This window comes from Manis javanica, chromosome 2, assembly GCF_040802235.1.
Source record: "Manis javanica isolate MJ-LG chromosome 2, MJ_LKY, whole genome shotgun sequence".
Classification (NCBI taxonomy): domain Eukaryota; kingdom Metazoa; phylum Chordata; class Mammalia; order Pholidota; family Manidae; genus Manis; species Manis javanica.
Window position 1 is genome coordinate 107,571,979 of NC_133157.1, and position 11,590 is coordinate 107,583,568.

Sequence of the window (11,590 nt, forward strand, 5' to 3'; positions counted from 1 at the left end):
TGTGCGTAAAAGGCACAAGATTTAATTGGAGAGAGACGTGTTACTTTCAGCGCAAGTACATGGGGTGGCATAGCGCCGTGGAGCATTATTCGAGCTTCATCTACTATGCACTATATGCCACCGTCTCCAAAGGGAGTGTTGCCCTAGAAACTTGTTTTAAGTCTGCTGCTATATATCAACACCTTGTTTTAGCAGTCCTTGGCTGAATTACAGTTACACAGTTTGGCGCTTCTTTCAAATTTCCTCCCATCAGTTTGGCTAAAGAAAGGAATTTTTCTCCTTTAGAAATGAATTGGCTTAATTAGTAAGTAGATTAATGGCAATTGCTGGTGAGTTGGTTTCCAGCAGAGTTTCACCAGAGAGGGTTAATCGGAGTCAGGTCTGGAATCTTTCCCAGAACTGGCTGCCAGCCATTTCCACCAACCAATCAACCCTACAAGAAACAGAGGAAATGAAATAGAATTTATATTCTCTGTGCTATTATCCTGCACGGAAATTCCTTGGGAGCAGCCCCCTAGTAGGATGCAATAAAGGCTTTCCTAACAGAATTTTAACAGGAACCTTGAAAGGATTCACCTTCAAGATTTATCTGGGTACCAGAGGAGAATTTCAGGTGGTCTGCACATAACACTGAGGGTGCATTGCAACCACCTATGGCTCTTAGTCAATTTCAGGTTTTACATAAGTTGCAAAAACCTCCTAACTCCCACCCTAAATCTGTCATCTACCAGAAGCATTTAAAAAGTTTAGTTATATGTTTTGCAGCCTTTTCAGTTATTTTTTCCATAGTGATAAAAATGCATTCATAGATTAACTTGCAGCTGCATTAGCTTTGCAAAAAAAAAAAAAAATCCCTGCTGAGAAATGCATATAATAGGAAAAACAGATCGGCTGGACAGCAGTGTAATTAATGCCAGAAAGGGCTGAGGCCGGTTTCATAGTTTGTCTTTTGAGCATATCAAGACGAGACTTGGTGAAAAATGACGCATGCTTTAGCATTTCAGAAAGCTGGCAACTGGCAGCGCTTTTCCTTTTTTCTTTGACTTTCCGCCTCGGAACAAAGAGGTCGGCAGAACTAGCTAGGTTGTAATGAGTTCTATGTCCCTAGCACATTAAGTGCATCATGGAAACATATTGTATCGAAATAGTTTGGAGGAGAATACCGGGGATGAAAGAGAATGGGTGCTTTGATCAGCTCCCTGGGGTCCTGAGTGCGCACAGACTGACTTGCAAGGAGTTATTCAGCTCCAGCTAGACACACTTACAACACCATTCAAAGAAATTTGCATATCTGTAATTTATCACATTGGTCCAGAACATTTTTGCAAGGTAAATAAAAGTTGGCTGAATTAAAAAAATCAATCATCGCAGATATAGTGGAAACCATGCAGCCAGTCTTTCCCTTAAAAACGTAAATAAGTATGTCCATAAAACATGATGATTTGGAGGCTTTTATTTTAAAGTGTACTTAGAGCAACAGGTTATGTGCTGACAAAGACAAGATTGGTCACAATTTCTTTGCACTTCTGCTTTAGGGAAGTGTATTTGCAGCTTCCCACTAGAATAAAGGCCTAAAGCTGAATGAGATGTGTGTGGCTATAACCAGCCCGCGACATGCAGAGTAAAATTAGTACACACTTGGAGGAGATGTGAAAGATGGCTTAATCTCTCTGGTGTCTGCAAGCGCTAAGGTTAAATCTCATTTCTTCTCCTGTTGATTTCATTGCCAGGCCCTGGTTGCTAAATTTACAAGCTCAAGACGATGAAATGTCCCCACACCCAGTCAATAGGAAAACTTGCTTTCAAATGCCCCATGAGAACAAGGGAAAATTTAACAGGCAGGCATTGTTCTGAGTTTTTAAACAACTGGGTTAAACAGCAAACAAGAATCTTCAACTTGACCTTGGAAAAGGCTGTGTGCCTGCAGATAATCTATCAAACAACCCTGGATGACAATGATATATTTCAGAGTATTGTCAGATGAAAAGATTGATAAATTTGCTGCTGCAAAGAGAGAACTTTGAAAACAGCAACAGGCAATTTAGTGCCCTGTGTCCGCTGCCTCCTCTGTCCTTGCCGCACCATCCCTACCCCTTACCCCCAGCCCTGGGGCCAACTCAGTAGAAGAGGGCCAGTAAATCAGCACTGTAATATTTCTTAAGGGGCATGGAAAAGCTGTGAACAGTACCTCTCATATTAAATGCAATATTTCTCTGCTTTCGTGGGGAACAAAAGTCATAGCAAGACATCTTTATGGCTAATTCAGTCAAAGGCACATCTTGGCTCCCCCCGCAGAAAGGTCAGTGTCGTTGTGTTTGGTCCACCGAGGGGGTGTTTTCACACTGAAAACGGAGCCAGCTGTTCCTGTCTTACCGTCGCCATTGGGGAGCGCACACTAGCCATGGTTATTAGGCACATTCTACACCTGCAAAATATACCGATTTTCAAGACTTTTCAAGACACCCCACCCCCTTTCTCATGCCCCCTCCTCTTTCGTCTGCTAAACTTTGACAACACAATTCAAGCCCTGGATGAAAGCGCTGCACAGCAGAGGAAAGCTGGGGAGGGAGCTGCTCAGCTAGTGTCTCACGGTGTCTATTGAGCAGCCATCAAAGAAACGTGGCATCAAGTTTGTTTTCAAAAGTATGGAAAAACTTCCAAATAATTGCTTAGAAGCATCGCACATTTTGCTATTGCTACAAATGCCAGTTGTTGAACCCTAATATTTAATTTTATGCACCAGTGTTAGGTGCAGGGCTGCAGCCAGGTGTCCTTCATTTAGAAGTGGTTCTTTTCTTTAAAAAAAAATACTTTTTAAAATTTGTATTTAGCATGTCACTCACTGACTGACAATAGGAGATAAGTTTTTTCAGCTACCTCAATGCAAGTCCACATTCTTTCTGAAAACCCAAATACCAACACGTTGTTATCCATTTGATAATGCTTGACCAATTGGATTTCATAATAAAACTCCTAGAAACATCGCTAGCCTTATCACTGGAATCTAATTCCAAAGGCTTGCACTCAAAGATAGGTGACTACCTAGCTGTCGGGAGATTCTCAGCAGCCAAAGAGGAGCCTATGAAATCGCTGAAAATAAATTGTAAAGCTAGAAATCATTCAGAAAAAAAATCACTGTAAAAGTGAGAATGCCCCAAGTGGCAGTACTGGATGACAGGAATTCGAAAGTAGCTTTCTCCAGGAGCTCCTGGGGGTGGGCGGTGCGGAGATGAGGGACTAAAGATTCCTGTGCGTCTAAAGGTGGGTGGAGGCGAGGAGGAGAAAAGGAGGATTTAATTAGTCCGTGGTGTTTTTCTAATCCCTTTGTCTAGTTCTTCCACCCAAATTGCAAAGAGTTACATGAGAAGCCCCCAGAGTGGGCAAATGCAGGAGGGCCCGGGACGCCTTGAGTTCCCGGGACACAGGCAGGGGTGAAACACACCATGTGCCACAAGAGGGGGGCAGGGGGACCTCTCACTAGTAGGGAACCCTAAACTCTTTCCTGCCGCCTGGGGGCCTCCACGCAGCCAGCCACCATCATGCAAAGCGCCAGCGCCTCTCCAAAGCCACGTCGGCGCAACTAGTTGGTTGGAAAAGGTGCAGACCCCCCAGGGAAGGGGTTGGCATGAAGCTTTGGGGATGAGCCAAGGGCCACGAGCCCCCCGAGAAGCAATGGCAGGTCCCCAGGGGCCCGAAAGTAGGGGAGAGCTAGAAACTCGCGCCAGCGCCACTGTTGCTGCTGGTTCTGGCGCCCCAGTCGGGAGACAAAACCAGCTCGCCACAGCCTGCGCCCTGGGCCACTGGGCCCTCTGCAGGCGGCCGCCCAAGGGCTTACCGCCCAGCCAAGGGGCGTAGTTACCCCGGGCCTCCCCGAAGGAAGCCCTGGATCCCCTCGTCTGCCCTTCTTCAGGCTATTCGCCCCCTTCTCTGCTCGCCGCTCCCTGTAGCCCCTCTTGGAGACTTCCATGCGCAAAGATAGCAGACCTGCGGCGAGCCCGGCGCCGGGCAGCCACTTCCAGCCTCGACGGAAGACAGACAGCACCCGAGCCCAGACTGTCCTGGGGGCAGGGGCTAGGCTGGCCTCCGGGGATGCTCCTCGGACTCCAGCCCGGCTCTCCGGAGCCCGGGGAACGCGGAGCAGCGGGCGGGACGCATGCGCTCCTCCAGCCAGGGTTCCTCCCCAGCCCGCGGAGTTTGGGGAAAGTTTGGCGAGGTTTGCCTCGACAGCGGCTGACGTCCCAAAGGCCGGGATGCCCTAGGGATGCGTCCAGGAGCCTCTCGGAGTCCCCGGAGCAGGCCCGTCTGGGGCCCGAGGGCTGAAAAGCGGCAGAAAGTGGGGAGAAGGCGGCCTTTTGTGTGTGGCACAGGAGAGTCACTTGCGCACAAACGCAGCAGCGCGCTCCGCCGCCGCCTCAGCCTCCTCCGCTGCACCTCCGCCTCCGAGGCTCTTCATTACAGCCGAGCCCTTCCCCCGCCTCCCCCCCGGCCCCGGCCTTTGTTCGGCTTGAAAGTAATGCTGTGAATTAAAAGAAATGACAATATTTTCTGTCTGCTTGAAAGTCCAAGAGAAGAGCCCTTGAGCTTGGCAAAAATCAGGCAAATCATTCATCATGCCACCCCGCACCTGTGGTCTTGGCATTGAAAACCCTCCAGACCTATTTCTATTAAACTTAATTATTCCCCCAAAGCACACAATGGTTGAAATGGAGCAGGTTGGAGTCTGTTTATTGGTGGTAAATGTTTTTCTGAAGATCTTCTGAATCTCATTGTTAGCTCGTTGTTTGAGGCTGCCCTCTTTCTTTCAGACTAGAGTAGCCTTGGACTTTTCAATTTTCAATCGTAACATCTGCTTAATCGTACGGATCAAAATATGGAGCCACAAAACATATGTAATGGTTGATTTGTTAAATCCTGGTAATGAGTTATTAACAAGGGAAAACAATAGGCCAGGATGGTGAGAGCCTTATGGTAACAGAGTCACTTTATGTAACGCCTGACATTTCCCTTCTTGATAAATGGAACTAAGGTCTGAGCGCCAGGTGATAGCAAGAAAATCAATGTCTTTAGGGGCCAGCATGGAGACTTTTTTTCTATGTGAAAAATTAGGAGACATAAAATTTAATTGGCTGATCAGGAGAGGGGGAAGCAGTGGTCTTAAGTTTAATTGCCAGTAGGCTTAGCAAGGGAGACAAAACAAGATTTGGGCCTGTTTGTTTGCTGCACCCCAGCCTCAAGCCCAAGTGTATCATTGAAAATGTGTTTTATTATAACACATGTCATGCTTTACAGTTCCCATATTGTGTAAAGACAATAGTTAATGGTACATTAAAGACAGGCAAACCATGCCAACACGTCTTGGAGACATTGTAAGGGCCTCTCTCTTTGCTTGTATTAGGCAGCTGCAGTCCAGGACCCAGAAGCACAAAAAGAACAAGTTTGAAATACCAGGTGCATCCTAGTGAACCACGACAGGGATTGATATGTTATAGCCCAGGACATGAACCTAGCAATAAAGATATCATTTCGATTGTCTGTGGCTTCCACGGCCTGTAAAGCCGGGAGGCCCTGAGCAGCCTGCTTGCTGGCAGGCCCGTCTCACTCCCTGGGCTTCCCCATCTCCCTGGGCCAAATCCGAACACCTGTTGGCCAGACCCCACATCCCATCGTGGGAATCGCTTCCTACCAGTGGTTCCAGATCTCAAAAATGCAATTGGTTGTGGAATTATTTAGCACCATTCCCACAGGCTGCAGAAGGCTTTGGAATGGCAGTGGGAGGGAGGGTGAGGGAGAGAGGGAGGGCCAGGGCTCTGCCCAGAGAGGTTGGCCAGGGAGTGCTCAACTGGTGTTTGTTCAATCTCGCAGCTGGTACTCGGTGCCACAGCAAAGGCCCATTAATGGAAATGGGATGAGTTTATGGATTTAAGAGGCTTCACACCCTCTCCATGGAGGGGCGTTAATCCTGGTTCTGGCAGATGAGCAGTCCTGGGAATCACCCACAGCCGCAGCCGATTTCACAGCAGTTCCACCAAGGCTTTTTATGCGCTATGCTCCCAGCCTGGGGTGGGAGCCTCACTCTCTTTCCCACCTACTTTTTCTGTCTTACAGGACCTGCAGGCTCCAGAACTCAACTTTTTATGAGGACTGTCCCTAGCGTCTGCTCCAAGGGAAGGAATTGGCTCCACAAGGGGGCTCCATCCCAGAGGCCACCCAGCTCAGGATGGGGAAGTAGCTCCCTCTCCTCTTCTTGCCTTCCCCCTCCTGTCCTCTCAGAAGTTGCCCCACCCCACCTCACCTCACCTCACCTCATAACTGGAAATTTTCTGATGAAAAACAAAGGGAAGAAGCATGGTGCCCCCCTCAGGTTTCCAGCCTCTGAAAAGAGAGGCACCTTTTTATGACGTGTAATGTCTTTTAAGGTAACAATGAGAGGCCTCTGTACCTAATGCCTTCCAGAAATGGAGGGGAGACAGAAGGCTGGGAGAAGGAGCTTTTATTGAGCACAGCCATTGGCTTTCTAACACCAAGGCAGAGTGACAGAGCAACCTGGGATGGAGACCAGCAGGACTGGCCTGAATTGAGGATATGTATTTGGAGGGAGGGGGCAAACAAAATGGGGTGTGGAAGGCAGGGTACCCCATCCAAACTCTTTTCTCACTAGACTTCATCAAACCCCTTCTAGTACTTCTTCTTGCCACATTGCTAGCTGTGGCATCTAAACCACGGGCGAATGACTTAGCCAGCTTGTCCAGAGGGATCATAAAATGCACCCTCTTCTGGCTTTGCAGCTTCTTTATTTTGCTAAGTGGAGAAGGGCAGCCAGGAAGGACTTTACACTCTTTCCCCTGGTGGTTCCAGGTTAAGATTCAGCAAGAGGCTGATTGGTGTCCGGAAGAGCAGGGCTGAGCTAGGGTCTTCAGAACCATCCAGGGGTTTGGCTTACTCAATTATTTTCATGCCCATTTTTTATTTTTTAAGTTGGAAGGAAAGTATAGACTTAGAGGGCCTGCTAGGAACCTGTCACTCAAACTGCCCCCACAATGAACCTTCCAGCACCAGGCTGTCTGTCCTGGCCAGAGATGCCCCAGGCCAGAGGCTCTCCAGGCTGGCGCAGCCACTAGGACAGCCGCTCCTGCACAGAGCGCAGCTCAGCTCTCTGCTGCCAAAGGAGACCCTGAAATGATACGTTTGTTCTGCTTTTACTGCCGCATTTCTTAAAAAAAGAATTGCTGCATTAGAATGAATGGATTATGAGTAAGTAAAAAGAAGCTGTCAGTCTCTTTGAAGGTTGTGTTTAAAGGGACTTGCCAAGTTAGGACAGAAGAGTGACAAGATAGAGACCCTGGTGTTTTACATGCTCAGCCTGGCTCTTCCGCTTCATCTGCACCGCACTAAAGGATGTGTTGAAGCATTGAATCACAAAAAAGTGGCACGCAAAATAAAAGGTGCTACATTACAATGATCGTAGTGTTTTAACTGCGGAGCATCACGTTATCCCATCCAAGTGAAACGCGGGTGTACACAGATGAAGAAAGCGGTACAATACTTACATAACTTATAATTAAGTTGAAGTCTGCCTAACATTTGACTTTCTAATGAGTGTAATGAGATTACATGCCTCATAGAAGCATTTGTGCAAAAGCAACTTTCGTGTTTAATGAGGCCCTAATACAGGACAAAATCGAATTATTTTCTCTCGTTCTCAAATTCTGTCTTCAGTGTGAAATCTCCATCTTTGAAAGGGAGGGCAGAGAGAGGCTGCGAAAGGTTAAAAGGGAGGAGAGGGTCCATGGCCAAGAGCCCCCTGGGAGCTTCGCGACCCAGAATGTCCGCGTGTCTGGCCAGGCCTCGCCGCGGTTCGGCCTCGCTTTAATTGATCTTGGACTACGTCCATGGCACCCGCGGAGCGTGGGGAACCCCTCGGTGGGCCTGAAACTAGGTTAAAACAATTAGCATACTGCCTACATATTGTCCTTCGCCAGGGCCGTGGGCACCGGGAGAGATCTGTGTCTATACCTTGGCCGGCCAAGCGGCTGCAGCGAGGCAGAGTGGCACTTGGCCTTGGCCCGGCATGCGCGGCGCGGGCCCAGCGGTTCCGCAAAAATGTGCGCTCCTCCGCGCGCGGCTCCACTGCGCAACCGCGGCCCCCGAGCACGCTCCAGGCGCTCAGGCCGGTCGCGGTGCGCCCGGGCTCTGGCCCACAGCTGAGGGCGCCCTGAGGGCATGGAAGGCGCAGGGGAGACCAGCCGCAGCGGAGCTTCCGAGGCTCTCGGCTGGGCGACCCCAGCCACTCCCGCGCGCCACTCCCTTCGCTAGGGGGCGTCCTTGCACCCTCCGCGCGAGGCTCTCTTCCTCCCCAGGCTGCTTGAAAGGAAAATGAGATTCTGTTGGCGACAAAGTCAATTTTAGAAATAACCCAGTTGCAGAAGTGGCATGGGGAGCAGAGGGTTCTTTCTTGCCTTGTCTAGTTCCCTGTACTGGATGCTGTAACTGCAGAACGGTGGGTCATGGAAAGCTCAAGAACCCTTTCTCCCCAGCTCGTGGAAGCAAAGACCTCTTGCTTTTCACCAGCCCAGAAACTAGCCCTGTATCGCCACCGCACACAGCCCATTTGCTTTGTATTCTGTGATTAGGCAGGGTAGGGGTGACCTTGGGTAAGTCAAAGAGCGTCTCCGAGTCTCAGCTTTCCTTTTTGAAAAATGGAAATAATAAATACACCATGACCCATTTGCCTCAGAGGGTGTTTGGAGAGTAGGATAAAAATACAGGCAGAAGTTACTATTTAGGGCAGGCGATGCAGAAGAAGGTGCTCTTATGAAAGTTGAGGCCTAACCCTCTAACACACTCTCATCTAAATCTAACTAAAATGTGATTTCTTGTCACATAGCTATGTTTTGAGTCTCTGGTTCAGTTACCTTTCACAAGGTAAGTTAATTCTTCTTAAACATATAGCTACCCCTAGCATGTATTAAACAAAAAACTTTTAGAAAAAGGTGTCAATAGTATTTATTAACATCGCTTAGAAATAAACCATATCTGGCAATAAATTAGTTTGACGTTTGCTGGCCAGAGTTCTTCCAACAACTCACAGTTCTGCCAAAGGTGCTGGGGGAGATCATAGGCAATTGCATATTTTTAGAAAATCAGGATAAATTATATAAATTATAGACTTAAACAATCTATTTCATTAACTCGACAGCATAATAAATAGATAAATAACAATTGATTGCCATTAGAAAGATGTGATTCTTAAATTACATTTACATTATAGATATTTACATGTACAATATGCACAGAGACATAATCAGACCCCCAAGTGGGTCTGGGACTTCTCAGGACACAAACTCAAAGGGCGGTTCGTTTTCTATGTTGTTGAAGGAAGATTTGTTGTTGACTTTTCTGGGGTCCTCTGGGGTCCACACTTTGGCTGTCCGGATAATATTTTGTTCTTTGAGTTGTTTTTCATCAGTCCATGAAAGAGAGTGCCCTGCAAGGGGTGGGAGGCCATAATCCGGGTCGCTGGGGGACGGGGACCCTGCGGAAGTGAGAAAAGAAAACAGACTGTGAACGTCCACCTCTATCCCCAGCGGCGCTCTCGGGTCCTTTAGGGGCGCTTCGACAGAACAGGAGTCAAGTTACATTAGAAGGCCCTCTTCCTCCATCCTTCAAGCCCCCAGCGCCCCCACCCCACCCCAGGAATCCCAGGAGCTGCAAGTGTGTCAGGTACACGCGCCCTCCAGCCGCTGTCAAAGTGGTGGAAAAAAACTGAAAAACGCTAGCTCGCGCTCCAAGTCGCCGGTGCCTAGGGACCATCCGTCCGTCGGTCAGCCGGCAAGCTGGTCAGTTTCACCGAACCCCTACGAGCCCTTCCCGTGCTCGTCCCCATCTCCCTGGACTGGAAGGTGGACGCACTTACGGGTGCCCCGATGGCAAATGATGACCTTCTGGGCCTGGCTGCCGGGGCTGTCCCCGCCCAGGCGCCCGCTGCCGCCCGGGCCCCGGCCGCCGCCCGCGCCGCCGCCTTGCAGCGGCATGTCGGCCTGCACGAGCTCGCTGAGGAAGTTGATGTAGCCGATGGCGAGGCGCAGAGTGTCCACCTTGGAGAGGCGCTTCTCGTAGGGCAGCGTGGGGATGTGCGAGCGCAGCCCCTCGAAGGCGTCGTTGATGGACTGCATGCGCCGCCGCTCGCGCACATTGGCCGCCTGCCGCAGCTGCTGCAGCTCCGCCTCGGAGCGCAGCCGCCGCCGCCGCCGCGCAGCCGCCGCCGCCCCTGTCAGGCCGCGCAGCCGAACCCCCGGGGACAGTACGGTTGCCCCCGCGCAAGGGTAGGCCAGGCACGAGGGCGGAGATCCTGGAGAGTAGGGGAAGCCGCCGGGGGGCGCCCCCACCTCGCAGCAGTAGCCGCCGCCGCCATCCTCCGGTTCCCCGGGCCCCCCTGTGAGCGGCGCGGCGATCGCGTGCGGGGCCGCCGACGATGCGGGCTGCAGCAGCAGGCACGCCCCGTCGCGGCAGCAGTACTCGTGCAGCTGGTGGCTGAGGAACTCCACCTCGTCCTGCTCGCCCGCCAGCAGCTCATCGCCGTCCTCCAGAGGGTCCCGAGAGGACTGGTCGGTGAAGAAGTCTTCCTCGTCAAAGTAAGAAGACGGGAAGGCGTCCAGCCCCCCGGGGAAGTGCTCTAGCAGCACCGCGTCCATGCTCTGCGCCGCCGCGAGCCTGGGGTAGTTCTCCGTAGATTGGATGTTGCTGTTCTTGCTTGTCTGGCAGCCCCCTCCCTCCCGGGTAGGAGCGCTAGGCAGTGAGGACTGCCCGCCCTACTCCCGCCCCCGGCCTCCCCTAGTGCCCGCGGCCGCTGCGCTCTGGCCGGCGCCGGGGCTGCGCTGGGGAGGGCTGTAGCCGACTTGCTGAAGCTGAGGGCCGGCACGCGAGGATTCTTATAACTACATCCACAGGCGCGTGCCAGGGACCCGCGGCGCCAGCCAATCACCGCGTGCAGGGCGCCGGCGGGGAGGGGGCAGGGAGGCACTCCGCGGTGTGGGAGACCCTGCGGCGAGGGGGAGGCGGGGCCGCGAGGCCCGGGGCTCCTCCCTCCTCTTCTCGCCCTCATCTCGGTGAGTACCTGCCGGGCACGGGGCTCCTGGGGCTCCTGCGTTCTGGGGCACCTGCCGCCGGCCAGCGCGTTCTGCGCAGCGCCGGGCCCTTTCGGGGCTGGGGCAGCGGCGCGCGGCGTCTTGGAGCAGCTGCAAAGGTCCTGGGGTGCAAGCTGGCCATCCAGACGGCAGGAGAGTATATTGCGCGCCAGCTCGTTGCCCCTAGTCCCCCTAGCCCGTCGGCGCAGACTGCCTGCGGTCTGGGCAGGCTGGGTTCGTACCTTTTCGCCACCCTCAAAGCCCGGAGCGCGCGGGCCTCCCGGACCTTCGGGGCTTCTATCTCATTATCTGAACTTTCAAGGACTTCTGTAAAGTTTGCACAATGTGGGCCGATGGGGTTGGAAGGCGACGCGGTTGGTCCAGCCCACAAGGCGTTCCAGACGCTGCGCGGGATCTCGGGGCGCTATCCTGCAGGTCGCTGCTGAGGAGCCTGACTCTGCGGCCTA

At 51.8% G+C, this 11,590-nt stretch overlaps 1 protein-coding gene across 1 annotated transcript; it reads right to left on the reverse strand.

The window, feature by feature from the left end:
* Nucleotides 1-9,057: 9,057 nt before the first annotated feature.
* PTF1A (pancreas associated transcription factor 1a) lies at nucleotides 9,058-10,708 on the reverse strand. Its single transcript, XM_037006005.2, has 2 exons — nucleotides 9,914-10,708; nucleotides 9,058-9,532 (listed from the first exon to the last, which is right to left on the reverse strand). The coding sequence occupies exons 1-2, from the start codon at nucleotides 10,689-10,691 to the stop codon at nucleotides 9,330-9,332; spliced, it is 981 nt and encodes a 326-aa protein (XP_036861900.1). The 5' UTR covers nucleotides 10,692-10,708; the 3' UTR covers nucleotides 9,058-9,329.
* Nucleotides 10,709-11,590: the final 882 nt, after the last annotated feature.